Source organism: Pelodiscus sinensis, chromosome 14 (assembly GCF_049634645.1).
Source record: "Pelodiscus sinensis isolate JC-2024 chromosome 14, ASM4963464v1, whole genome shotgun sequence".
Lineage (NCBI taxonomy): Eukaryota > Metazoa > Chordata > Testudines > Trionychidae > Pelodiscus > Pelodiscus sinensis.
In genome coordinates, this window is record NC_134724.1 from 4,543,859 (window position 1) to 4,571,307 (window position 27,449).

The 27,449-nt window shown below is 41.1% G+C and overlaps 1 protein-coding gene across 1 annotated transcript; it reads left to right on the forward strand.

Moving 5' to 3' along the window:
- The first annotated feature begins 2,443 nt into the window (after positions 1–2,443).
- Positions 2,444–26,693, forward strand: LCTL (lactase like). The gene is made up of 15 exons (XM_075896774.1): positions 2,444–2,597; positions 2,746–2,841; positions 9,388–9,477; positions 12,759–12,919; positions 18,459–18,546; positions 18,839–18,948; positions 19,311–19,439; positions 19,578–19,673; positions 21,250–21,304; positions 21,403–21,564; positions 22,777–23,051; positions 23,457–23,583; positions 24,017–24,216; positions 24,869–24,932; positions 26,578–26,693. The coding sequence occupies exons 1-15, from the start codon at positions 2,444–2,446 to the stop codon at positions 26,691–26,693; spliced, it is 1,923 nt and encodes a 640-aa protein (XP_075752889.1).
- Positions 26,694–27,449: the final 756 nt, after the last annotated feature.

A 27,449-nucleotide genomic window follows, 5' to 3' on the forward strand; every position in this document is an offset into this window, starting at 1 on the left:
ATTGGGTCTTGGGTAAGCATGTCCACTAGGATGGGAAACCAGAACTGCCTGGGCCACATGGGGGCTATGAGAATGATCGTGGACCGAAATGTCCTCGCTCTGGTCAACACCCTGGAAATTAGGGGAAACTGAGGAAAAGCATAGAGAATGCCCTCTGGCCACACAGCCATCAGGGCATCCCCCAGGGAATAGTTCCCCGGTCCCAGCAGGGAACAGTAGTTCCGGCACTTGGCATTGTGTGCCAATGCGAACAGGTCTAGGAGGGGATAACCCCACCTGCGGAAAACCTGACGCAGAACAGAGTCCTTGAGCGACCACTCGTGGGCTCCAAAGGATCTGCTCAGCGTGTCTACTAGCACGTTCTGGCACCCCGGGAGGTATTCCGCCTGTGGCGTGCTATCGTTCCTCACACACAGGTGCCAGAGTTGCAGGGCCTCTTTGCAGAGTGGAGGTGACCGTGCCCCCCCCCCCCTTGTTGAGATAAAAGACTGCTGCTGTGTTGTCCATACGAACCAGGATCGAGCAGTGAGAGAGCCTTGGCAGGAAGGCTTCGCAGGCTCTTCTCACTGCTTGCAATTCTCGGACGTTTACGTGCAGGGTTCGTTCGGAGGGGGACCGTAGGCCTTGAGTCCTGTACAGCCCCAGGTGTGCTCACCAGCCCAGGTTGGATGCATTGGTGACCAGTGTAAGGGAGGGGGGAGGAGCATTGAAAGGGACCCCACTGCGTACCACAGTTTCCTGGGTCCACCATAGGAGGGAGTCCAGAATTTCTGGGGGCACTGTGATTATCGAGTCCCAAAGACCCCTGGATTGGCTGAAGGCCTTTGCCAGCCACGCCTGCAGAGGTCTCATTCTGGCGTGGCGCACCGTGTACGTGCACACCGCCATATGGCCCAGGAGCCTGGAGGAGACCCGGGGGGTGGTGATAGGGGACCGGGTTAACCCTGAAATCAGCTCCACTATGAAGAGGAAACTGCTCTTGGGCAAGAACGCTCTTGCCACCGTTGCGTCGAGAAGGGCTCCCACGAATTCTAGATGCTGGGAGGGAGTCAGGGACGATTTTTCGTCGTTTATCATGAGCCGTCGTTTTAGGAAGAGGGCTTTTGTGAGTGCCACATGAGCTTCTACCTGCTCATACAAGCAACCTCGGATCAGCCAATCGTCGAGGTACAGGAACACGTGCACCCCTTGTTTGTGGAGAAATGCAGCAACCATCGCCATACATTTTGTGTACACCCTTGGTGCCGTACATAAACCAAAGGGGAGCACCGTAAACTGAAAATGGTGTTGGCCCACCATAAACCTGAGAAACCTCCTGTGGCTATGTTCAGAACCCAGGCATCCAATGTAATTAGAGCCCATGCATGGGCAAAAAGGGATAGCCTGGCCCCAAATGGGGGGCCAGGATGGGAGACTGGTACGGGACTCTTGAAAAGGGCGTCAAAATTGGGGCTTGCCCTAATGGGAAGGACCGTGGGGACCTCCCCGCTGGTTATCCGTCCTGGGGCGACAACGTCAACCCCATGCCCCCTGGGGATGCGCAACCGCCCCGGAACCACCACCGGAGGCCCGGGAGCGGTGCCTCCAGTACTCCCCACGGGGGACCTGGGGCTGCGCTCTCCCCTGCTGCCTATAGGGCAGCTGCCGACGCTGCGGGGCAGGCGTGTGGATGCCCAAGGACTTTAACGTGGACCTTGTGTCCTTTAGGGTATGGAGGCTAGATTCGGTGTGCTCCGAGAACAGAGTTTTGCCTTCAAAAGGCAAATCCTGGATCATATGTTGCACATCCGGGGGAATTCCTGACACGTGCAGCCATGCACCGCGATGCATAATGACACCGGTCGCCATAGCGCGGGCTGCCGAATCAATGGTGTCCAATGACGCCTGGAGAGCGGTTCGTGCAATGACTTTGCCCTCAGAGGCAATGGCTGTGAACTCCTGACGGTTCTCCGCTGGGAGTCTGTCTCTGAACTTTTCGACAGCCTGCCAGGTATTAAAAGCATACCAACTTAGCATCGCCTGCTGATTAGCGATGCGGAGTTGTAGTGCCCCTGTGGCATAAACCTTACGGCCCATCAAATCCAGCCACTTAGGCTCTCTTGCCTTTGGAGAAGGGCCAGGCTGAGGGAGCCTTTCCTTTTGGGCCGCGGCCTGCACAACTAAGGACCCCGGGATGGGCTGTGAATACAGGTATTCATGCCCCGAGTGCGGGACGTAATAACGCCTCTCGACCCCTTTTAAGGTAGGGGTCAAAGTCGCCGGCGTTTGCCACAGGGCATTAGTAATTTTGGACACCGTTTTATTGAGCGGTAAGGCCAACCGCGTAGGCGCGTCCTCCGTGAGGATGTCCACTATTGGATCCATGTCCTCAATGACAGGTTCCACCGGAACGGCCAGGTGCAAAGCCATGCGCCAAATCAGATCCTGGTGCGTACGGGCATCCATGGAAGGCAGACTTGGTGCCGGGTCTGCTAGCGCCTCGTCCGGAGACGACGACAATGATGATTCTTGGATTGGCACAGGAGTGGTTGGCGCCAACTGCGGCACCAGTTGGGCAACTTGTGTCCCCAATGGGTCCGCCTCCGGTGCCGATGCCTGTACCGCTGGATTGGGTTGCGGCACCCGAAGCGGGGAGGGAGGGGCCCGGGACAGGGATGCCGACGGTTGGGAACGGTGACCTGAAGCCTCCGACCCCCCCAATGGCTCAAATGGGGGCTGAGTGAGAGTGTCCAAAACCATCTCCAGGTTCCATGGAGGTTGAGATTGTGCAGATCTTCGATGACTCTTCTCCTGGTGGGATGTGCAAAAATGGAATAGCCATCAATCCAGGGGTGGAAGGTGGTAATAGTGGCAAGGTGGACTCTGAGAGAAGCCAAGGACAACCCTGACTGCTTTAGATCAAGGATGTAGTCTAAAATTACTTGGAGCAATTCCACATATAGGTCGATTTCATTTTGCATACACCATGCCGCAAATCTGTTCCATTTTTGCAGGTAGGTAGGTGTGTGGTCTACCACCTGCTATGCAGTAGGATGTCTTTTACCTGATCCGAGCAGAGTGTTTTGGACACTTGAAACCAGCAAGGTGGTGTAGAGTCTGAGGCTGGGGGTGCAATAGGATTTCCCCATTCTGGGTCAACAGATTGTGGCAATTGGGAGAAGATGAGGTCTTGGACAGACATCTCAGGGAAATAAGGAAACCATGTCTGCCTGGACCAGGAGGGGGCTATGAGGATTATTCGAGCCTCATCTCTCCTGACTTTCTCGAGGACCCTCAGGATGAGGGGGATTGGTGGAAACACGTGGTGTAGCGGCCCATTCCAGTTGATTAGAAAGATTTCCTCTAACAATCCGCATCGCACACCCGTCTGGAACAATACTGAGGGCATTTGGCATTGTCAGGGGAGGCAAATAGATCTATGTGGGAAAATCCCCATCAACAGAAGATGATCTGGAGCAACTGGTGATGAATCTCCCACTCATGGTCTAAGGTAAAGTGCCTGATCAAAGTGTCCACTATAGTATTGTTGATTCCAGGTAGATAAGACACAGTTATGGTTACATTGTTGCGGATGCACCAATTCCATAGTCAAACTGCATCTACTCAAAGAGAGTGGGAGCAGGCTGTCCCTTGATGACGGATATAGTACATTGTTGTCATGTTGTCGGTAGCAATTCTGACTGTGCAGTTGTAAATGCATGCACAGAAGTGTTTGAAAGCGTTAAATACTGCTCGTAATTCCAGAAGTTGATATAGAGCGCTCTTTCACGGTTGGATCACCAACCCTGGGCTAAATGTCCATCTAAGTGCGTACCTCATCTAAGGAGGGAGACATATTGTGATTTGAACGGAAGGTTGATCACAGTGCAGTGGGACCCCCACCAGGAGATTGTCTAGCTTGGTCCACCATTTGAGGGAATCAGCCACATTGTGTGGAAGAGAGACATGCTTATGAATACGTTTGCAAGGGATGTATACTGATGTCAGCCAACATTGAAGGCAACAAAGGTGTAGGCAGGCGTGGTACACAACATAGGTTGTTGCTGCCATGTGGCCTGTAAGATGCAGACAGTTAAATATTGGTACTGTTTGGCTCATGGAAACTGTTGCGATGAGATCCTGTATGGACTGGAATCTTTGCATAGGTAAGTAGGCGTGGGCAGTAATGGAGTCTATTTGGGCACCTATAAAGTCCAGAGTCTGCACTGGAGGAAATGTGGACTTTTGCTGGTTGATAATGAGTCCGAGAGACTCAAATAGATTCCTGGCTGTGCCATCATGTCATGTGTTTCCGTGTAGGATAAGCCCTTTTTGAGGCAATCGTTGAGGTAAGGGGAGATCATAATGCCCTGTCGACATAGATATGCTGGAACTACTGAGAGTGTCTTTGAAAACACTCTGGGGGCAGATAAAAGGCCAAAAGGGCAGAATGTGATACTGGAAGTGTTCTGATGCTATTGTGAAATGAAGGAATTGTCTGTGTCTGGATGGATGGTCCCATGAATATATGCATTTTGCAGATCGAGGGCTGAAAATCACTCTCCCTTGTCCAACGCTGGGATTATAGATGTCAGGGTAACCATTTTGAACCACTGCTTGTGTAAGTATTTGTTGAACTTGCGAAGATTGATGATGGGTCTCCAGCCCCACGTTCTTCTCTCCATGAGAAAATAATTGGAGTAGAAGCCTTTGCCTCTGAACTAATCTGGTACCCTCTCTACTACTGCTCCAATGGTGAGAAGATGGTACACCTCCTGTCTTAGCAGCTCCTTGTGAGAGGGGTCCCTGAAGAGCGATGGGGAAGGTGGAGTGGTTGTGGGAAGAGAGGTAAAGGGGATGGTGTAGCCAGATGTCATGATCTCGAGAACCCAAAGGTAGCCTATTGGTGATAAAATGGGCACAAGTACTGGTGAAAAATGGGGGCATGTTCATAGCGTGGACGTATAGAGGAGAGATCGGGCAGATCCTCTACTAATGTCTCAAATTTGCTGCTTATTGGCCTGTTGGTTAGAGGAGTGATTGTTTTGTGGCTGCCGGGGTGATCCAACACCTACAGTGAAGCACTCACAGGGACATCACTCCAAGGTTAAATTCCTGGGGCCAGGACCCTCTTTCTCTTGGTGTAGGTATGTCCCCTAGAATCTCATAACTAAATGGGTGCTGAATGGTGGAGTGTGCACTTTGGAGCCTGAAAAAAAATTGAAATAGCAGCAGATCCATAATGACAACGCTGTTGCTAATATTATGATTATAATGTTGGAATAACATAGGAAAGGTGACATATCCTGTGAACAGTGAAATGAAACTGCAGGAACCTTTCAAATCATGGTGAGGAACTGGAGTTGGATCAGTGGAATAAATGTTCTTTTGGTTAGTAGTAGTTTACAGCAATGCTAGTGGTGGGTTTCATATAATTCTTAATTGTCTGACTCTCTAGCTTTGCATGACAAGGGAGTTATGAAGGAGTGAATTGGTGGAGTACTGATAAAACTATAATTACAATAAATTCCTTCCTTCCTTCCTTCCTTCCTTCCTTCCTTCCTTCCTTCCTTCCGAGTTATACTCCTGATAGTTTATCCTTTATTTATTTTGTGACTTATCAATATTGCTTCTTAAGTAGTTTCCACAAAAAGTACCTTCTTTTGCATTATCTCATTCAGTTAAAGTATGGCAGTTTCTACAGAACTTTTTAAAGAGACAAAGATAATGCAAAACCATAACTGGAAACTACCCTTCTGCAGAATCTCCTTTAATATTAATTGCTAAAGCACCAATACGGTTAAATCACAAATCTGTGGGATACATTTAACCTGAATTCAAATGTTATGATATGACAAAGGTGTTGAATATGAGGATTAAAGCCTTCGTTTATTACCATATGCTAGATCCCAACAGGCATCATTACAACAGTCCCTAATCAAATGGGGACAGGGGAAAATACAGTTATTCTGGAAAGAAGCTGGTTGTTTTCCACAATAAAGAAAAAGTCAACTATTATTTTATTTGGAAAATACTATTATTTTTGCCACTTTGTTTAGAGGTGGGTGGGTGTCTCATATAATTGAATTTTGATAGAGATGCAGCCATGTTAGTCTGGTCTAGCTGAAACAAAAGACAGGTCTATGCAGTCTTTAAAGACTAACAAGATGGTTTATTAGCTGATGAAGTGGGTCTGGCCCACGAAAGCTCATCACCTAATAAAACATCTTTGTTAGTATTTATAGTGTTGCATAGTCCTGTCTTTTGTTTTATAATTGAATTACTTCTTCTCAAAAGAGCAGGCCTATGATATCAGATTTATCTGAGCTACCAAGCTGACATGTCAAAAGCAAACATGTTTTTTGTGGGAAGGCCTTTCACTTGGAAGGATTTGGTGGAGCCAGGTGTCAGCAGTTGTAAGAAGACGACATTATTTAATGTACACATGGGTGAAGCAGCACTTGGACTTGAGAGTTGACACTCAGATCTTCACAGCTAATTCCATGCCCGGTTCCCTTTAAAAACTTTTAAAAAAACAAATAGTCTAGCAGCTCCTTAAAGACCAACAAAAAACGTAGATACTTCATACCATCTACACATTTTGTTAGTCTTCAAAGTGCTACCATACTATTAGTTGTTTTTTAAGTTTTTCCAGTTACAGACTAACACAGCTACCCCTCTGAAGCAGTTCCCTTTAGTTTGAAGGAGTTCCAATGACAGCAGAAAGCATCCTCTTCTGAGCACATTATCAAAGATATGTTCTAATGGCATAACAACAATAATAAATTCTCGCTATATGTAGATCTCAAAATGCTTTACAAATGAAATCAGTATCATTAACCCCATTTTACATATTGGAAAACTGAGTCACGGAGAAACTTGACTTGCCCAACACTAACTAGCATATCAGTAAGACCATGTCTACACTACAGATAAGCTCGAAGCAACCACAGATAATCTTCCGGGGTTCGAATTAGCGGGTCTAGTGAAGACATGCTAATTCGAACTTAGAGGGGTGCTCCTGTTGATGCAAGTAGTCCTGCTTCTAGGAGCAGCAAGGCAAGTCAAAGGGAGAGTGCACTCCTTTCAACTTCCCGCAGTGTGGTCGGTGCCAAAATCTGACTTAAGATACTTTGACCTAAGCTACACAATGAACGTAACTGAAGTTGTGTATCTTAATTCAAACCTATCCCCTAGTGTAAACCAGGGGTAACAGAATCTGAAATAGAATCCAGGTCTATCCAGTAGCAAGGAGCAAAAATAAAGTATATGTGCTCTTAAGAGCGCCCTCTGAAGGTCTTGAATCAAAATGGTTCAGTATGAAAGGAAAAGCATGACCACACAAAATTCTTAGAGTCAGATACCAAATATAAGTTCAGGATAAAGATGCTTGCCTAGACCTCCCCAAATCATGGGCATGCTCTGTTAGGTGGTGATCATTCTAATCAAATTAGCTTTGCTTACAAAGTAAAATCTCCTTTGCAAAAAGATTTGTCTGGTTAAGCTAAATCTTTTCCTGCATCATTGATTTTGAATAGAGAAGGATTGTTCTGTTTTGTTGTGGCTTTAAATCAACAGAACACTGTTTTCAACTAGATGTTTCTCCTAATGTTTTGTGACCATCAGATGAATTCTGTGTGATTATTTTGTGAAGGTAAATTTATTCTAAATGCTGTGGTAAATTTCTGGCAGTTTAGAGGACTCTCCCAGTCAGAACATATGGAAAAGGAAGAGGGACAGGTAAGCCAGAAACAACAGAAAAATAACCCAGTGTTGGGATTTACCTAAATTGGGTGTCACACCTTTTGCATGCTACACAAGGTAGGAGATTATATTTAGAAGGCTACAGTACAGGAAATAGATAAGTATTTTAGGAATTAAACTAGTATTATCTAGACTAAACAGAGTTATTACTTATAAGTTTCAGAGAGGTAGCCATGTTAGTCTGTAACTGATAAAACTTAAAAAACGACAAATAGTCCTGCAGCACCTTAGAGACCAAAAACAAAAAAACAAAAAACCGTATATGGTATCATGAGCTTTCGTGGGCACCACCCATTTCTTCAAATTAATTTGAAGAAGTGAATAGTGCCCACAAAAGCTCATGATACCATCTACTTTTGTGTTAGTCTCTAAGGTGCTGCTATTTGTCGTTTGTTAAGTTTTTACTTAGTGGTTGGCACTGATAAACTAGCTGCTTGCATTGCTATGGTTGGAAAGGCTATTAAAATAGAACAAAAAGTAGATTTAACAGGAATCTAATTCTTTATAAAAGGTAATTTATTCAGTATAGGATGTTGCGAAATCATAAATGTTTGTATAAAAATGTACTTCTTGTATATTATATTGAGCAGTGTGTTTATTTTATAAGGTTATGGAGTTTTTGAATCTTAACTGGCTTTGATCTGATGAAAAGAAAAAGATACTGATTTTGATGTAATGGCTGTCCTTAGCTCCAGGTGAATTGTTAGCCCAAAATAAGAATCAGCTAATTACAAACATATGACACTATTATATACAATTCAAACCATTGTAACATCTAGCCAGATACCCAGAAGACCAACTTCCTTACAGCAGCACAAACTAGTGCCCCTGCCAATGCAAGAGGACAACTAACTTCTTGATATCACACATGCTCCACTATTATCCCTGCTGCTTTCTCACAATACTCAGCTCTAGAATCAGAGAAGGGACCTCGAGAGATCATCGAGTTCAGTCCCCTGCCCTTATGGCAGGACCAAGCACCATCTAGATCATCCCTGATAGATATATGTCTAAACTGCTCTTAAATATCTCCACTGATGGAAATTCCACAACTTCCCTAGGCAATTTACTCCAGTATTTAACCACCCTGGCAGTTAAGAGGTTTTTACTAATGTCCAACCTAAACCTCCCTTGCTGCACTTTAAGCAGCAAGTTGTAACAAACTGTTTTGCAATCTTAACTATAATGGCACAACTGAGCACCCCCAATAGGAAAGCCTGATTCTGCAGCCAAGAATCATACCATGTAGAAATAACTTCATGACCCTTTTAAATCCAAGCTGGAATATGTTTAAAAGGGATGCTGTCAAAGCAAGAGCTCAGTTTTTTACAATTGCAACTGAAAAATCTAAAAAAAATCATATGAAATTAGTTACGTATTTTATGCAGTGTGGACAATGCAAGTCTGATGAGTTTCACTGTCTGGCTATCATGCACTAGTAGGATATGGGTTACAGACATGGCAGAGGAAATTTAAAATCCAAACCAAAAGGAGTTTTCAACAATGAGACTCCCCAGCCAGGAAGCAACACTGATAGCAGGGATTTTGTACTTTGCCCTTTTCTCACCCTCAGAACCTTGACAGAAGCTAAGATTGATGTTCCACCTGCTCTGTATCAGCCTTAAAATCCCCCTGAACCTGCAGATTCTAAATCAGGGCTCTTTGCCAGCAATGACAACATGCTTCTCTCTGAATTAGATTCAACATTCATCAACGATGCTTCTGTTTTATCAGGTGGGGTTTGAAGTGGACATTTTGCAGTGCAGAAACTAATAGCAATGAAGACATATGTTTTGAGAGTGTGGTATGTGCATGTGTTGGTGCTGTGTCTGAATGCAGCTGAGGATTTCCAATGGACAAAGAATAATCCTGGCTCCTTCTATTATGGCACTTTTCCAACTGGTACTTTTAATCTATATCTGTCTGTGGTTTTATAATATTCTAGACCCATTCCTGTTTAGTAAAAGGAAGTTGGTAAAAAATTCTCCCTGCAAAGAGAGATTATGTTCATAATATAGAGCCATTCAGAGCAGGGAGAAAATAGTGACACTCCAGCCTCACCAGAGCCCCTTGTAGAATGCACATTTAAACACACACTGCTCACTTTTGCTTTGTATTTTGTAGTCACTTACACTAGAGCAAACTGAGTGTAAAATGCTAACCCCCTGATTTGACAGTATTTACATACAGGCTTTCCTGAGTGTAAGTGACAAGGTAGGAGGTTATGGTGAATCAGGCACTGAAATCCTATCATTTTTTATTATTCACAATTAATTTGGAAATGCAGAGCTATACATTAAAATGCTCTCTTACCAATCCAATTTAATTAAATGAATATGAACTAAATGAAAAGGACCTGTGGCAACAGCTGGGGAGGGCCACAAGGGGGGCACCAGCCATATGACCATTCCCCCTGACTCCTCTGTACCCAAGCCCAGGGGAAAGCCCCGCTTCTTCCCACCCTGTCCCCACTCCATCCCTTCTCCCAAACACAGCCCCCATCCCCTAAGCGACATGGCCTAGGGACTAGTGTGGGGGGGGGGGGGGAGGTGGAGAACCTTGCAGCAGGTGTTGCCCTCACCAGTAGCAGCAGGGGGAAGTAGAGTGATCTGACTCCAGCCTGCTCTGCTCCCTCAGCTGCCAGCCACATCACTCTACTTCCCACCATCTGTGAATGAGGAGGCAGTTCCACTCCCGCCCCCAACTCCTTCCCCCAGGCAGCATTGCTTTGGGAGCCTGGAGTGGAACAGACTCGGACGGGTCGCTCTGTTTCCTGCCACTGAAGGCTAATGCGGGGGAGCAGGAGAGCGACTCCTATTTCCAGTGCCAAGCCCCCACTAAACCCCTGTGCCCTATGCCCCCACCAAAACACTTGGCTTGGAGCAATTGCATCCATAGGACAAGATGTCTCTGCTCACCTGCTGCTAGACCCTTGCTCCACCCCCCCATAGCATTTTGGGGGGCATGTGATCCTTCTCCCCCTGCATTCACATGCGTCGCCGCTGACAAAATCCCTCACCAAAGGCTCTTAAGCAATGTAAGCCATGATTGGATAAGAGGGAAGGTCCTCTGATGGATCAGTAACTGGCTCAAAGCTAGGAAACAAAAGGTTGGAACAAATGGTTCATAGCAGGGTCTCCAGGAAGCTGTACTGGGATCAGTACTATTCAACATATTCATAAATGATCTGGAAAAGGGGAGTACAGTGAGGTAACAACATTTGCACAAAATTACTCGAGACGGTTAAGTCCAAAGCTGACTGCAAAGAGTTATAAAGGGAGCTCAAAAAACTGGGTTCTGAGCAACACGATGGCAAATTAAATTGTTTATAAGTGCAAAGTAAAGCACATTGGAAGAAATAACCCCAGCTATACATACAAAGTGATGGGGTCTAAATGAGCTGTTACCACTCAAGACATTTTGGAGGAGTCATTGATAGTTCCTTGAAACCATCTAAACAATGTGCAGTAGCAGTCAAAAAAGCTAATAACATTAGGAACCATGAGGAAAGGGATAATATAACGCCACTATATCTTGAATGCTGTGTGCAATTCTGGTGCCCCATCTCAAAAAAGATATATTAGAATTGGAAAAGTGCAGAGAAGGTCAATGATGATTGGAGTTATGGAGCAGCTTCCATATAAAGAGCAATTCAAAAGATTGCAACTGTTGATCTTAGAACAGAGACAGCTAAGAGGGGGATATGACAGAGGTCTATAAAATCTCCACTGGCATAAGGAAAGTGAATAAGGAAATGTTATTTATTCCTTTACATAACACAAGAACTAGGGGGGGTCACCCAATGAAATTAATAGGCATCAGTTTTAAAATTATATAAGGAAGTACTTTTTCACCCATGCACAGTTAACACATGGAACCTGTTTCCAAGGGATGCTGTGAAAGCCAAAACTGTTACTGGGTTCAAAAAATAATAAGATAAGTTCCTGGAAGATAGGTCCATCAATACTTATTCGTTAAGATGGTCAGGGCAGAACCTCATGCTCCTAGTGTCCCTGTCTCTAACTGCCAGAAGCTTGGAGTAGAGGGGATGAATCACTCAACATTGCCATCATCTGTTCATTCCCTCTCAACCATCTGACACTGGTCACTGTCAGAGACAGGATAGTGGGCTGCACAGACAATCTGTCTGACCCATAATGGCCATTCTTATATAACTAGCCAATAACCCGTCAGACAACAGGATTTTTCGGGACTCTCCTCCATGTCAGTCTCTCTCTCTCCTCCTCCTCCTGCCTCTCAGCTCTCCTCCACCTCCTGCCTCTCTCCGTCTCTCTTTCTCTTCTCCCCCTCCTGCCTCTCACTCTCCCGTTCTCTTCTCCTCCTCCTCCTGCCTCTCATTTGGGGGATCGTGGAGCCCAAATAGCTGAGTTCTGCGCCGCTCAGCCGGGCCGCCATGGGGGAGCAAGCGGCGCAAGCTGCACGGGGGTGCTTCATGGGGACCATGGGGCCCAAACAGCTGCTTACGCCTCTTGCTCCCCTGCGACGGCACAGCTGAGTGGCGCAGAACTCAGCCGAGCGCCACAGCATGAAGCAACAGTGTCCCCTACAGCGTTACAGAGTCACAGACATTGGGCTACTATATATATGATTTGAATTAATCACTTGGGGAGGTTGTTTCAAGATGTTAATCACATCTGATTAAAAAATAGGTCCATGAACATACAACAAAAAAATCTAGGAAGATTTTGTCTTCGTGTTTACTTTAAGTAATTTGTGAATATGAGTTAAAAAAGTAACTGTAGGGCCCAATTTCTAACCATTCACTAATAACAGACCTACAAAATGTATAGGAGTACTTGCTTGCATATGCAAAAACATGCATATTTGAGTCTGTGTAAAGTGTTTAATTAGGCACAAAGCCACCTACTTTGTACACACAGATGCAATATTCTGAAAGCCTCCCAGTTATTTACACATGAAAATTAAGCCCTTAAAGCCAGGTCTGAGTTTTAGTCTTCTGATTGTCATCAGTTTATTTACTTGTTGTTACTTAGGATTTTTATGGGGAGTTGGCAGTTCTGCCTTCCAAACTGAAGGAGCCTGGGACAAAGATGGGAAAGGACCAAGTATCTGGGATACTTTTACTCACAAAAAAGGGAAAGTGTTTATGAATGAAACAGCAGATTCATCATGTGAAGGATACTACAAAGTTAAGGTATGATTAAAACAGCAGAAATACCCATAATACATAAAAAACACTGAACCATTGTTAGTCTCAACTGAAAATGCAAATATGACAGATGCTTTAATCTGCTGCTCTTAAAGTCTGCAGCTAGCTTCCTATAGCCAGCTGTTAAACTTTGGACTGTTTGCTGTAACAGTGAGTGGCCAGTTTTCAAGGTGCTAAGGACAGTCTTTAGAATTGTCCCAGTGAAAAGAAAACACACATATCAAGAGAGATTCCAGATGATTATTCTATGCTGAGTCAGAATTGGAATTCTGGTGAAACTATGGATGTTAATATGTGTTTACTTTGGTAAACATGTAACCACTGAAATTTTCAGCAGTTATACATTTACACGCAAGGAGGCAGGCAGCTTCACAGGAGCCTGTGCAGCTCCCTGTGAGCACCAGCTCCTGCCTAACACCCTCTCCTCACCCACATGCTGCTGCCTCTGATACAGAGGCAGGAGAGTGGGGGGACAGGGAGCGGCCTGTGCGTAAGCATGAAGGTTAACCGATGAGCCCAGGCTTATCAGTTAACCATTTAGATGCTTACACTGTCATATCCCTAATTATTAGTCCATTACTTAAGTAGAGCTGATTAAACTTGAAAGTCTAGCAGTAAGTGGGGAGGGGGTTTCAGATGTAAGGTTAAATTATAAATAAACCTTATTGACTCACTATTGACCCTGAACATGTGGATAAGACCCACCAAGCAGATACCAGGGAAAAAAATTCTCTGTAGTAACTCAAGAGCCCTCTCCATCTAGAGTCCCATCTCCAACAGTTGGGGATTTTTGCTACTGGCAATCACCAGTCATCATTCCATCCCCTCCATAAATTTATTAAGATCAATCTTGATGCCGTCTACACAGCGCTTTTTTGCACAAAAACCTCTTGTGCAAAACGGATCCGAGGATGTACAAATGAGCGCTCCATTTGCATTTCCTCTTGCGGAAGAGGACTGCAGTATAGACGTAGCCTTAAAATTATAGGAAGCTATCGTATCTCCCCTTGATTAGGCTAAATAAGCAAAGCTCTTTGAGTCTGCTTTCATAAATTACGTGGGAACTGAAAATAGTCTGTAGTCAGTTTCACTGTCTGGTTTTCAAACATCAGCACCAAACCAGAAGACTCCAGCTCAGAAACTGAAGAACAATTTTAATGTCAATCAAAAACCTTTTTTCTCTGGAATTTAAGATGAACTGACAAGCTATTAAAATGTATGCTGTCTATAGGTCAGGTCATGAATGTCCATCTATAGTAAATCCCACTCTAGGGGAGGATATCTTCTGTTCCTATTATTTTCCTCTTCTGAAAGGGACACGTTATACTCCAATCTTTCTCCTACAACCAAAAGACTGCCACAAAAACTTGTGGACCTGACCCATCATTCTTTTCCAGCTCTCAGGCAGCAGTTGCCATGACTCCAGCTATCTCCAGAATCCTTGGGGATGATCTGTGCAGATTGCATTGTAATTTCTGCAGTGACAGATTGTTTAATGTGTCCTCCACTAGCCTGCCCTAAATTCAGCCTCTCTTCAGATCATTCTCTGCATGGATGGGGCAATACCTTTTAGCTTTGTTCTGAGATGGGGAAGCCAAGTGTGGATCTCAATGTCAAGGAAGTAGGTGACATGATCTATACCTAAAGCAGCAACAAAGTATGCCTAATTGCCTAAAACAGACAGCAATATACATCTGAAATGCAGCTAATCGTTTTCTTACCTACAAATATCATAGTCTGGAGCCTTTTGTCCATCCAACAACAAAGAACATTCTTACCACTTAGAGGACAATGGAAAGCACAAGTCTGTATACAGCTTAAAATGAAATAAAATTGAGACCTTCTAGACCAGGCATGTCAAACTCGAAGCCTACTCAGGGTGGCACAAATGAAAACTAATAGCTTTCAGGGCCACCTACGGATCCCAGATGGTTTAACCAAAAAAGAAAAACATTATTGTCAAGCAAAAAGAAAAAAAAAAAATTAGGTGCCAGGCAGACGGCACAAATAACGGATTATGTTTTAGGTATATTGTATAATATTACTATAATTTGATGTGTAAAATTATTTGATCATATTAAATAATTTTAAAATTAATTTTACATAATTTTTAATTTAAATATAAATTTAAGGTACTTTTAAATTTTGTATATGACACATAACTTGTTTTGTTGAAATAAAAACAAGTATAGACCATGGTTAATCAAATAGAACACGCTTATGTGAAAATTTCAGATATTTTGTAAGTTTGAGATTTTGCATAACGATTATAATTATTGACATTTATTGATATAAAATTAATATACATTTTGTGATTTTATTTGGGAATAAATAAAAAACAAAATAATAACAAAATAACCCCTTCCCCTCTTCCCCAGAGCCAGGCCCCCACAAACTATTGCTTCCCCCCTCCCCTAAGCCAACCCCCCAATCTAATGCCTCTCCCCTTCCCCAGAGCCAGCCCCCCCAACCTAATGCCTCCCCCTCTTCCAGAGCCAGACCCCCCCAACCTAATACCTGGGTTCCGCAGTCGACGTTGCCACCTAAGGCGCTGGGGAAGCGTGAGCACAGTGGCCAGCTGTGAGAACCTGCTGGAGAGCCCAGTGCAGGGCACCCAGTCAGCCGTGAGCATGTGCGCAGAGCGGCCCGGCCGGCCAGGAGCAGTAGCTGTGGTGCAAAGCAGCCTGGTCAGCCGCAAGCAGGCCAGTGGACCACACTTCATTCTTTAATAAAATGTTCTGGCGGGCCACAAAAAATTTTGATCGGGCTGCATGCGGCCTTACAAACGCCAGTTTGACATGCTGGTTCTAGACACTACCAGCAAAAACAAACAAAATCTATATATAGTTCTGCTTCTGGGAGTCTTGAAGCTGCTTTGGGGAAGGAACTCATGTACATTAGCTGGCTTTTTTCCCCAGATATCAGGGATGACAGTAATGTAAACATCTCTTTCCTCACAACAGCAAATAGCTCTCCAGATGTTACCCAAATGGAGCTGGATTAACTCCTGTGTCATAAAGGAGAACAAACTTATCTCTTTATCTTTAGCAATCATATAGTCCCAAATACCAGACTCTGAGCTTATCACAATCTTTAATGTATTAATTTTCACCTTGTGAGGTAGGAAAGTATAGTGTGTGTGCAAGGCCAGATTTTAAAAGGTATCTAGGCACCAAGGGGGATTTTTAAAACCATCACTGGTTTTAGGAAGTGTATGCCAGAGAACAGAACTGAAGACAGGTCTCCTGCATACTATGCTCATGCCCTAACCCAGTGGTTTTCAAACTTTTTTTCTCATGACTGAGTTGAAGAAAACGGTTGATGATCATGACCTAACATAATCTGACTAGAGTGTGGGCTCTAGAGTGGGGCTGAGAATGAGAGCTTTGAGGTGTAGGAAGAGGCTCCAGCTTTGGGGATGTCAGGGCTGTGGCAGGAGGGGCTTACCTTGAGCAATTCCCAGTTGGTGGTACAGTGGCAGTGGTAATGCAAGTTTCCTGCCTCTCCTGGCACTGCAGACCATGCTGCACCCCATAAGCAGCCAGTTCTAGACAGCAGGAGTATAGAACTAGTGCTTGGGGCAGGGGCAATGTGCGGAGCCCTGTGTGCTTTCCCGCCCTCCTCTCATCTAGAAGCCAGGGCTATTGCCAGCCTCTTCTAAGAGGCAGTGCAGTCTGCAGTGCCAGGACCAGCAGGTAGCCTGCATTAGTAACCCCACCGGTCCCTGATCACCCAGCAACAATGAGAATCAATGTCTGACATTCCACCACCAAGTGCTGGGTGGCTACACAGAAAAATTGCATCTAAAATCATTCCCTAAAATTGTAATATTTACACTATGTAATAAACTAATTCCCATTTATAACTTTATGGAAAATTATCATGAACTAGATGCTATTTTATACTAAATATTCAACAATTCCTCTCTAATATTTGAGCTTCCATGCCTACACGTTATATTTATGTAATGCCCTAGTATTCACAGTCCTGATTTTAAAACCTAAAAATCTGAACTGCCTCCAAATTCATGCCTAATAAAAAGTTAAAGGCACATTTTATGGCATTGAGATATAGACCTATGTTACATATCTGAGCATAATGCATGTTTAGAAGAATCTAAGTCCAAGAGGTTGCTGGTTTTCATTGTGGAGCTGGTTCCAGTGTAAGACAGGATGGAAATGCAGGTGTCACTGCTCTGAACTTGGTCACTTGGTGTCTTTACACAGCTGCCCTTTTCTTAGTAACGAAAAAAAATGTTTGAAAATAGCTCATGTTAAAAATCTAGTGAACAGGATTTTAGAAATTAGTAATTTAACTGTTTGTGGTCAGTATGTACTAGAGTCTAACCTGGAAACAAATTTCAATCAGCCTCTACAATCTTATATTTGAAATCTTTATATCATATCCCTGTACCAGCATGCAGCGAAATAGGGCTTGCCCTTTATTACCACAATGGTATTTTTCTGCAGTTGGAAACAACACTATATCCCAACAGTTCTTGCAACATGTAACTAAAATGTCAGACATTTGAATGGAAGAGTTTACTGGTATTACAGGGAGTAGACTGCAAATTTCTTTTTAGCAAATCCAGGTGTCAAATGTGAGAGTTTTGGCATATGGCTGCTAGAAAGTTTAGATACATTGTAAATTAACAGCACCTTGTGCACAAAACTGGGAGACAAGTAGCACGGGTGATTTATTTGCAGATCCTGTATAAAATCCTTATATTCCAGAGTTCCAGCATGAATTTTTTCTAGCAAAGAGTTAATATGTTTGGGGCCAAATTCTTCAGTCTAATTTTGCAGACATATACCAGACTGTATTTATAAATATGGGTGCCCTCAAACTGCATGTGAAAATAGCTATTTGAACAAGAAAAAATATAGGAGCAGTAAGTTATGTATGCAAAAGTAGGAGTCATTGGCAGAAGCCCAGAGCTGAATACTAAATCTTCTTGGCAATTACACAAACATGGAAAGTAACACTCCCAGATATCCCCACCTTCACTTGCAGCTAGATCTCGTGGGCATAGTTTCTTATTCACAAGTAGGTGAATAAGACCAGCTGCTCTTACCCACAATCCTCACTATTTATTTAGTTAGTTTGAAAGGAAGGGTCAGTTAAAAACATTAAGATGATGCTGGGCACACACTGTAAGAAAACTTGATCCTTTGCAAAACATTTTCTTTCCATGCTTGATTCCGCACTGAAGTCGATGAAATCTGAATTTAACATTTCATTCACTATTTCTATGGCAGTAGACTGAGGTAAAATACACAAGCATAGGACTTCTTTGTACTTTAATAAAATCATGCCCCACAAGCTTCTGCAAATAGTCATTTTTTCAAAAGAAACACAGAAAATAACTGGCAGAGCTCATTGTTTTTGTGCAATCCTCTCTTCTTTCATATTTCCTCAACTCAAAGTATTTTGTTAAAATTACTTTAATTTATAGATTAATGATCTGAAGTGTTAGTCTACTGGGATTAGTGAGGAATATTTTAACTGAATTTTCTTTTTGCAGGATGATATTCAGTTACTGAAGGAGCTGAAAGTTAATCACTACCTGCTTTCTATTTCATGGCCTCGTATTATTCCCACTGGTATTAAAAGTAAGCATAATTATTTAGATATAAATCTAAAAGCACATATAGGCAAAACAACTTTGCTACATTTGAGAATACCATTAATAATAACATGATATATTTGTCACACATTACTTGTAAATAGATACCTATTTCTTTATCAGGGTCCTTACGGTATCAGGCATTTTTATGGTATACAAGTGCCTTTACATACATATATACACACATATATACATACACATTTTAGAAAACATTTTCCAATTATTAACATCTAAATGATGTAAAAACAATTACTTTTCTTCTACATTTGTTTCCCCAGAAGAACAGGTGAATGAAAAGGGAATAAAATTCTATAATGATACAATTAATAGTCTTTTGGAGAACAAGATTATCCCTATTGTGACCCTCTACCACTGGGATCTTCCACAGGTCTGAGAATATTTAAATCTATTATGTTTTCTAATCTAGGGTTTCTGGTAGGTAACCTGTTTGTAAAAACAAACACTATGAAAATCATGTTAAGAAAATATTTTAAATATTCCAGCATGCTTTTAAGTTATCAGTAATTTATTTAAGCTATAATTTTACATACTTACACATTTTTTGCATTCACACTACGAGTCACCGTATTCTGCCTCATTCAAACTGCTCAGTTTCATTAAATTACTCTAAGTGTACATCATAGCCTAGTTACTATCTATACTGAGTTACATACACTCTAACCTTTATCAAAGAATAATAGCATATTCAAGCTAGATATTGGTTAATTCTTATAATTATTACTTATATAGGTGCTGCAAGAAAAGTATGGTGGATGGCAGAATATAAGCATGATAAGTTATTTTAATGATTATGCAAATCTATGTTTTGAGAAGTTTGGGGATCGTGTGAAATACTGGATTACCTTTAATAACCCTTGGGTAAGTTACTGATGTCTTCCTGAGTGGTCATTTGGGCTACATAAATTTGGTTCCCAAACTGTAAAGTTTTTTTTTTTTTTTTTTTTCAAATTATAAAAAACTAACCCTTAAGTTATTTTTTTTCTCATGTGCTTGTAGGCAATTGCTGAAGAGGGCTATGAGACAGGAGAGCATGCACCAGGACTGAAGCTCAGTGGAGTAGGGGCATACAAAGCAGCACATCATATAATTAAAGTAAAACTAGAAATATGTTCTTTCTTGTATTGTTCTTATTTTATGACTGAAATAATTGGGTCTTAATCCCCCTCCCCAAACACACAGGAAAATACGGTTTTATAGCATAGATTCAATTTCTGAACAGCATATCAAAGAACATTCAGATGAGCTAATTTAAATTGAATTCTAAACTATTTGTGTTGCGATCTTACCTACTTAAGTTGTATTCGGTGCACAACATAGCACTCTGTGCAAAAATTTAGAGGACAGGTGGGTTTTTTTAACTTCTGTTTAAATGCCTCATTGAGCATACTGCCTATAGATCAAAAGAAAGAATTTTAAGGTTGCTCTATAAACAAAGGGTGAAATCCTGTCTCACTAATTCCAATAGGAGTTTTGTGACTGACTTCAACAAAGCCAGGATTTCACCCAAAGTGAACAAATTTGACTTAAAGTCTCTCATTAAATACAGACACACAGTAGAACAGATCTGCAGTAAATATTGCATGTCACCTTCACAAGGTCATCTTGGGAGCTGCAAATGATTCTCACATAGATCTGGTTGACATCTTATGTAAAACAAACGCTTCCATGAGAAACAGGAAAGCTTTTTGAATAACCTACAGTAACAATTTTCAGACATGCATTTGTGCAACAAGTTTATCCTCCATGCTTCTGTCACAGTTCAAGACAATTGTGTCCTCCATCTTCCATCCACTCTCAGACTTCCAGCACCCTAAGCGTCACATCTCTTGGGTGGAGACATGCACTTCTCTCCCTCATGACTGGGGTGTAGCCAGGCTGCACGGTTCCCTACTCACACTGTGAATTCCCCAGCAAAATACACTGTCTGAGCAGTGCTTTAAACAGCACAATTGTCTACCAGTGTTTGTTACCACACAGCTCTAAGCAAGTACATTTATCTTTAAGGTGAAAACAATACAGAGAAAACATTTTAAAAAATTAAAACCTATCCACAAGCTAATAAACTTACCAAGGATCGCCCCAATGGCAAGAGGGGCTCTAGACAGTGAATAGTCCTTCAAACCCCACCATAGTTTTGGTTTTTTGATATTTTTCCCCCTATTTGTAACCACTTTGGCTAAGAATCACCACACACATGAATCTGAGAATCATTCATTTATCCAGTCTGGGCCTCTGATCTTGTTCTCATGTAACAGTTGATCAGCAAACCATCGGTTTCTGCTCAAGAGGAAGTTTCCAAAGGTTGGGTCAGGAACTGAAAAATTGCCTACCCACTCCTTCCAAATATTTCCTAGGAATCCCACTTAGCTTTGTTTGTCTAGCACATTATTTCAAAGAGATCTTTGAAACATGTAACATTAACCAGAGTTCACATTACCCAAGTCTCTGCTCTAGAGACATCACATAAAATCCCACAATAATAAATACATATTAGCATTTTAATATAATGAACTCCGAAGGTATTGAAATTTAAATTTATAAGGTTTAACTTAATTCAGTGAGGTTTGTAGCAGACATTGCTATATCTATCACAAATTCATTGACTCCTCCTGTTCTGATTACTGCATGATAGGTTAACATATATAGATATATGTTCTTTTAATTACAGACTCACGCAAAGGTCTGGCATTCTTATAATAAGACATGGCGTAGCAAGCAACAAGGTAATGAACATTCATTGTGTAATTATGGCTCTACAATAAGGGCTTAAAAGATTATGTATAACTGCAGAACTGTCTTATTTTATTGGTTTTATTTTAAGGTATGGTTGGAATTTCTTTAACTAGTGCATGGGGTGAACCTGTTGACCTAACAAGCCAGAAGGACATTGAAGCTGCTGAAAGATATGTACAATTTTACTTGGGATGGTTTGCCAATCCTATATACAGTGGAGATTACCCTGAAGTTATGAAAAATTATGTAGGTAAGTCATGCTATTTACACCTTGAATAAATGATATAATTACAACATTTTATGAGAAAGTGGCATAATCTGACTAATGAGTTTTTTAGTGTAAATTAAAGATAGGCTTTGTTAATAAAAATAATGTCAAAGATTACGGAAAAAGGCAAAAATATTATAGTTGTTGTTATTCCCATTTTATATACAGGTTGGACCTCACTGGTCCAGCACCCTCAGGACCTGACTGGTCCCTGATGAGGGGATTTGCCGGATCAGGGAAGGTCCCTCCCCTCATGGCCATTCTGCCACTGGGCTAGGGCTGCAGCCTGTCCCTGCTGCTGCCCACCCCCGCTACTGCTGGGGCCTGAGCGCCACTGCCAGAGTTCTACAGCTGGGGCAGAGCTCTGCTGCCGCCTGGCTCCATGGCTGGGCCCAGAGCTCTGCAGCCAGGGCAGAGAGACGGGGCCGGAGCTCTGCAGCCCAGGTCAGGGCTCCCTGGCTGCCACTGAGGCTGGAGTTACCCAGCTGCTGGAGCCACAGCGCAGCTGGAGCCAGACAGGGGGCCAGAGCTCTTTGGCTGCTGCTGGGGTCAGAGCACCCTGGCCTGGGCCTAAGGGTCACGGTAGCAGCCAGGCTAGAGCTCCCGAGCTGCTGGGGCCAGAACTCCCCACCATGCCATCTGTCCACCCCCTCCCCCCCACACTCTCTAGGCTCCCAGCTGAGTCACCGGTGCCCCTGCCCTGCCGCCAGACCTCTCTCTTCCTGGGCTCTGTCGTCCCGGACCATTCGTGGTCCATGCCAGACCACAGATGCTGCCGGACCAGACAGTCCCAGTTAAAGGAAGTACAACTCTTATGAGAAAATAAAATAAAAGTTATGTGCCCAAGAATACATGGTAAGTTAGCAATGAACACCTTGACCCTTATTATGTGTTTTAAGGCTGAGATTTTCAAAGACCACTATGGGAGTTAGACAACTAAATTCCTGATGCACTTCTGAAAATCCCAACCTAAAAAAAAAAAAAAAAAAATCACATTTCTTCTGTCTTAGCCACATGAAGTAAAGATAAAAGAACGAAGACTGTTGTATTAAAAGAAAACATTCATTCCAGGCTTCACAATACTAGCAATTAAAATTTAGGATAGTATAGCTTAGCTTTTATGGTATTAAGAAAAGAAGAAAAATTAAATCATTTGTGGACGATGTATTTACTTTTTTGTAATTGATTTAATAGGTAGAAAGAGTGCTCAACAAGGCCTGGGCACATCAAGATTACCATCCTTCTCAGTACAAGAGAAAAGCTACATTAAGGGTACATCTGATTTCCTGGGAATAAATCATTTTACTACTCGTTACATTATAGAGAAGAATTATTCTGCCTTCCAAGGGCCCAGTTACCACACTGATCGTGATTTGGCAGAACTGGTTGATCCAAAGTGGCCAGATCCAGGATCTAAGTGGCTATATTCTGTGCCCTGGGGATTTAGAAGGTTACTCAATTTTGTTAAGGTAACTTTAAATTAAGTCTTCTTTAAAGAAAGTTAAGAGTCTTGATTAATACACGCTATGAATCTGTATCTCAGTGTTAGTCATAAATACACATCCATCAGTTTTCTTATCTGTATACTGAAGGCTTGTTTTTTATCATATAGCTAGCAGAAATGGGCATCGATCTCAGTTGGGGCTTCTTTCCACAATAATATTAGCAATAGTTTATTACAAACTTCAGCTGACCCAAAGAAAAATGTTAAAATTTAACTACAGTTTTCTTTAAATGTAACCATAGTAGGGGAAAAAAAATCTAGTAAACACATTTAAAAGAATTTTCTAGAAATGTAGTTTTGTTTAAAAAATAATTGTAGTTGTATGAAGTATATTATTTCATTATTCCAATATGAATGTTTTTCTTTGTAGACACAGTATGGAAATCCTCTGATTTACATAACAGAGAACGGAGTTTCAGAAAAGCTGCAGTGTATTCAGTTGTGTGATGAATGGAGAATGGATTATCTGAAAGGATATATTAATGAGCTGCTAAAAGGTGAAGTTTAAAAAATGGACAATCACAATAAAATGTGTTTCAAAATATGTTTTAAGCACTGTAATTTTTTAACTCTTTGAAATTCTGACATATACTAGGTTCATTATTGTAACTGTTTATCAATTTCCATATTTACAAAGCAAAAACTGCACCTAATAATATACTGTACGTAATTATACCTGTGAAATCTTCCAGTGCACCTAGATAAGAATAATATTTTCAAAAGTGCCAAAGTGACTTAGAAGCCTAAGTCTATTGACTTTCAGTAAGAGTCAGGCACGTAAGTGACTTAAATGCTTTTGAAATATTTACCCCAAATTTCTCCTTCATTTTTGGATAAAATAGGGTGCTACATTTGGTATAAAATAGGGCACTATATTTTTTGTGAAAACATACATTTGATGTTTTTAACACATTTTAAATCTATCTGCAGCTATCAATGATGGTGTTAATGTAAAAGGTTATACTGTCTGGTCTCTACTGGATAAATTTGAATGGAATAAAGGTTATTCTGAAAGATTTGGGTTATACCATGTTGACTTTAAAAAAGGGAACAAACCTCGATACCCAAAGGCATCTGTTCAATATTACAAGATGATCATCAATGCAAATGGATTCCCAAATCCAAGAGAGGTGAGTCTAAACATTAAAACTGCTTATTCCTAATTCACGAACAAATCCTGCATGGAGTTTGATTAAAAAAATGCATGAGAAAGGTATACAGGATTTGACTTTAGATTTCATCATTCTTTTCTCTCCCTCATTCCCCTCCCACGAGCTGACACAATCCTAATTAAATAAGTAGGCATACTATAGTAATTTAAGCTTATTTGTATTGTTCTTTTATAACACTTTCAATCTTTTTGATCAAATTAAATTTAGTAAATTAACTATTTAAACAAACCTTTGTAATCATAATACCCACATTATTAATCTACTGTGTTTAGAGACATTGTCTTTTATACTTTCCAGACATGGCATGTGCGTGATGTCTAAAACCCTAGAAAAGAATATGGAAACTATGGAGTGAGTTTTCCAGTTAATCATTTGGTACAATACACAATAAACAATATGAAAATATATTACTAGAATATTCATCATAATATGTACAATGTAACAGAAATTCATACAACTGAATGTAGTGTGAGAATAAAAGAGTACTAGAAATAATTATAAATGACTAAAGTTCATTTTCCATATTGAAAAAAGTACTAATAAGACCAAGTATATTAATAATTTAGTGAAATCATTACTATCACATCAAATAATAATGTTGATTTTATAGGTGAAAAGTTGGCACCAAAAGGCCATAGAAACTTGCTCTATCACAAACCAACTCCTTGCTGCAGGTAACTACATTTAATCTGTTTTACTCATTCAGTGAACATATTATATGGGTGTAGAGGGAAAACATTTGTGATTGATAGTACATTAAAACTGGGTTCTTGAAATATTTTCTCCTTGAAGACAGAAAGCCAAATCTTTTTAAAATATGATAAATTTTAGAATCAAGCAGTATGTCTTAATTCACTATTAGTACTGTACTTCAAAATAGTGCAGCTAACAGGATTATATTACAGTTATTAATATTTCTGAATGTGCTTTAAGAATTATATTAAAACACTGTGGTCACAGCTATTAAAAACTTATTTCTGCATATATTTGTATTTCTCAGAAATTGTTTGCCCTTTCCAAGCATAAAGCAAAAACCAAATCCAAGGTAATCATGAAAAAAGGGGAAAATGGCAAATGTGTAGCTTTTGAATGATGAACATAAAAACTAAGGGTGAAAACACACAGCCCAGGCAGAGGTAGAACTAAGGAGACTTTAAACCACCTTTGTGCTTTGTTTCTCTAGGGATCAGCATAAATTAGACAAGGTTTCAGAACCTAAATGTAGGCAGTTTCCTAGACTGCCCAACAATTCACAGCACTGCCTGGAATAGCCACAGTGCTGTTGCCTAACTCCATCTCCATTTCCCACGCTGGGACTTATGAAAAGCCCATCAGTTCCTGAACTGGGGGAACACTCTATTGGAGTGGAAACATGAAACCATTAAGGAAGATGGGATGAATGTGGTACATTGGTGTAGACCATACTGTATTGTAGGATTAAGCTGGGGGTCATCTCTATGAATTAACATGACAGTATAATTTAAGTGTGTTATTCAACTCTTTGAGGGCTACTATCATATACAGTATGCGTCAAAATAATTTGTACTACAATCACTAAATAAAAGTTTAAAGAAGTAATGCCATCTTAATTCTGCAGATACAATGCAGTCCTCAAAGGGTTAGAGTGCTTTCCAAGGATTTTTATTTGACTATTTTCTTTTCCCCCTTCTCCTTGAAAATTAGAGGAACAGCGGAATGCTGCTGCTAATATACTGAGGCTAATTCATGGTAAGCACAATTTTTTGTAACCCTTTGAGCACTGACATGTTTCAAAATTTACCTCAAAAGATACAGATGGAGAGCCTAAAACTTGCTGCAGATTTTCAATATAGGTTGAACCTCACTAGTCCAGCACCCTCAGGACCTAACAATCAGTGCTAGAGAACTTGCCAAACTTCAGGAGATCAATATTGTATAGCAGCATTACTAATACTTCCACAGCTTACTGGGCTCTTAAAAGACATTCAGGAGTGGTGGCTATAAACAAACTTGATGGGGCAGTGGAAAACTTGGCCACACCCATGATAACTAATCTGGCTAACTAAAATCAGATTTTTCCAGACCAGAGAATGCCAGACTAGAGAGGTTCAACCTGTACATATAAAATATATTTATTTTTCTTTTTTCTCTGTTGTTTCTACTTATGCCAGTTTTAAGAAGATGCCAATATGTAAAAAAATGAATTTTAGCTTTAAACAAATCATGTTTAAAATGATTCAAAGCTATGTATCTCTGCTTAAAAAATGGAAGGAACAAATTACTAAAATTATTCCATTAAAATAGATCTTGTCTGTTATTGTTTCTTTTCTCAAATTTCAGATCCCTTGACTTCTCACATGGAAATGGTGACTGAGATTGTGGTGCCAACGGTGTTCACACTATGCATACTTATCAGTGCCATTCTATTAATGTTTCTCCTTCGGAAGCACAACTAAAACTACAAGTTTACATAATAACTTCATTTTGCATAAGCAATAAAATGCCATTCTGATTCTTACACTGTTTAAAGGTTTCGCATATGCTTCCTTTATGTAACATTGTAATGTTAAAAAAAATCAGCTTTACTATTGTGTACATATTGTTGCTTCCACATATTAGTTAATTTCAGCTATAAGACATAATTTAGCAATTTTACAAAGACAATTCAGATATCTCAGTATTATTTTCTATCAAAACTCAACTGCAAGTTTTATCTTCCTTTATGTCGTGCACAGTATGTGTTTTCTTCATTAAAACAACAGTTGGCTGAGATTAAATTGTTTCAAAGCTTGCCAGGATATATTTCAAGGAAAGGCAGATTGTTGGCAAGTTCTGTTTTCAACCTGTTCATCACTGTATTTTTAAATTACCGTGAAAGTGCTAATACAGAAATATGAACACAGAATACTTACAGCATAACATACTTCAAAATCTTAATGGTATTGCATAAATATTAACTATTTATCCATACACAAGAATAATTAGGTATTAATATCCCAAATTTTGCATGCAGGTGTAAGATGTGATAGGCTAACTGACTTGTTCACAAATGGTCAGAGCCAGAACCAGAAGTACAGAATCTAGGCACCTAAACTACCTTATCATTAGGGTCCCGCGAAACTCAGTCCATTTTGGTCAATTTCATGATTACAAGATTTTAAAAATCATAAATTTCAGTTTCAGATATTTATAACTGATATTTTACTGCTGAA

Bases quoted from the DNA above. Each gene is read 5' to 3' on its own strand.
- LCTL (XM_075896774.1), top strand. From the start codon at position 2,444: ATGGAAGGCAGACTTGGTGCCGGGTCTGCTAGCGCCTCGTCCGGAGAC. The intron at 12,920-18,458 runs GTATGATTAAAA...TTCTTTTTGCAG, and splicing joins AAGGATACTACAAAGTTAAG to GATGATATTCAGTTACTGAA. The intron at 18,949-19,310 runs GTCTGAGAATAT...TTACTTATATAG, and splicing joins ACCACTGGGATCTTCCACAG to GTGCTGCAAGAAAAGTATGG.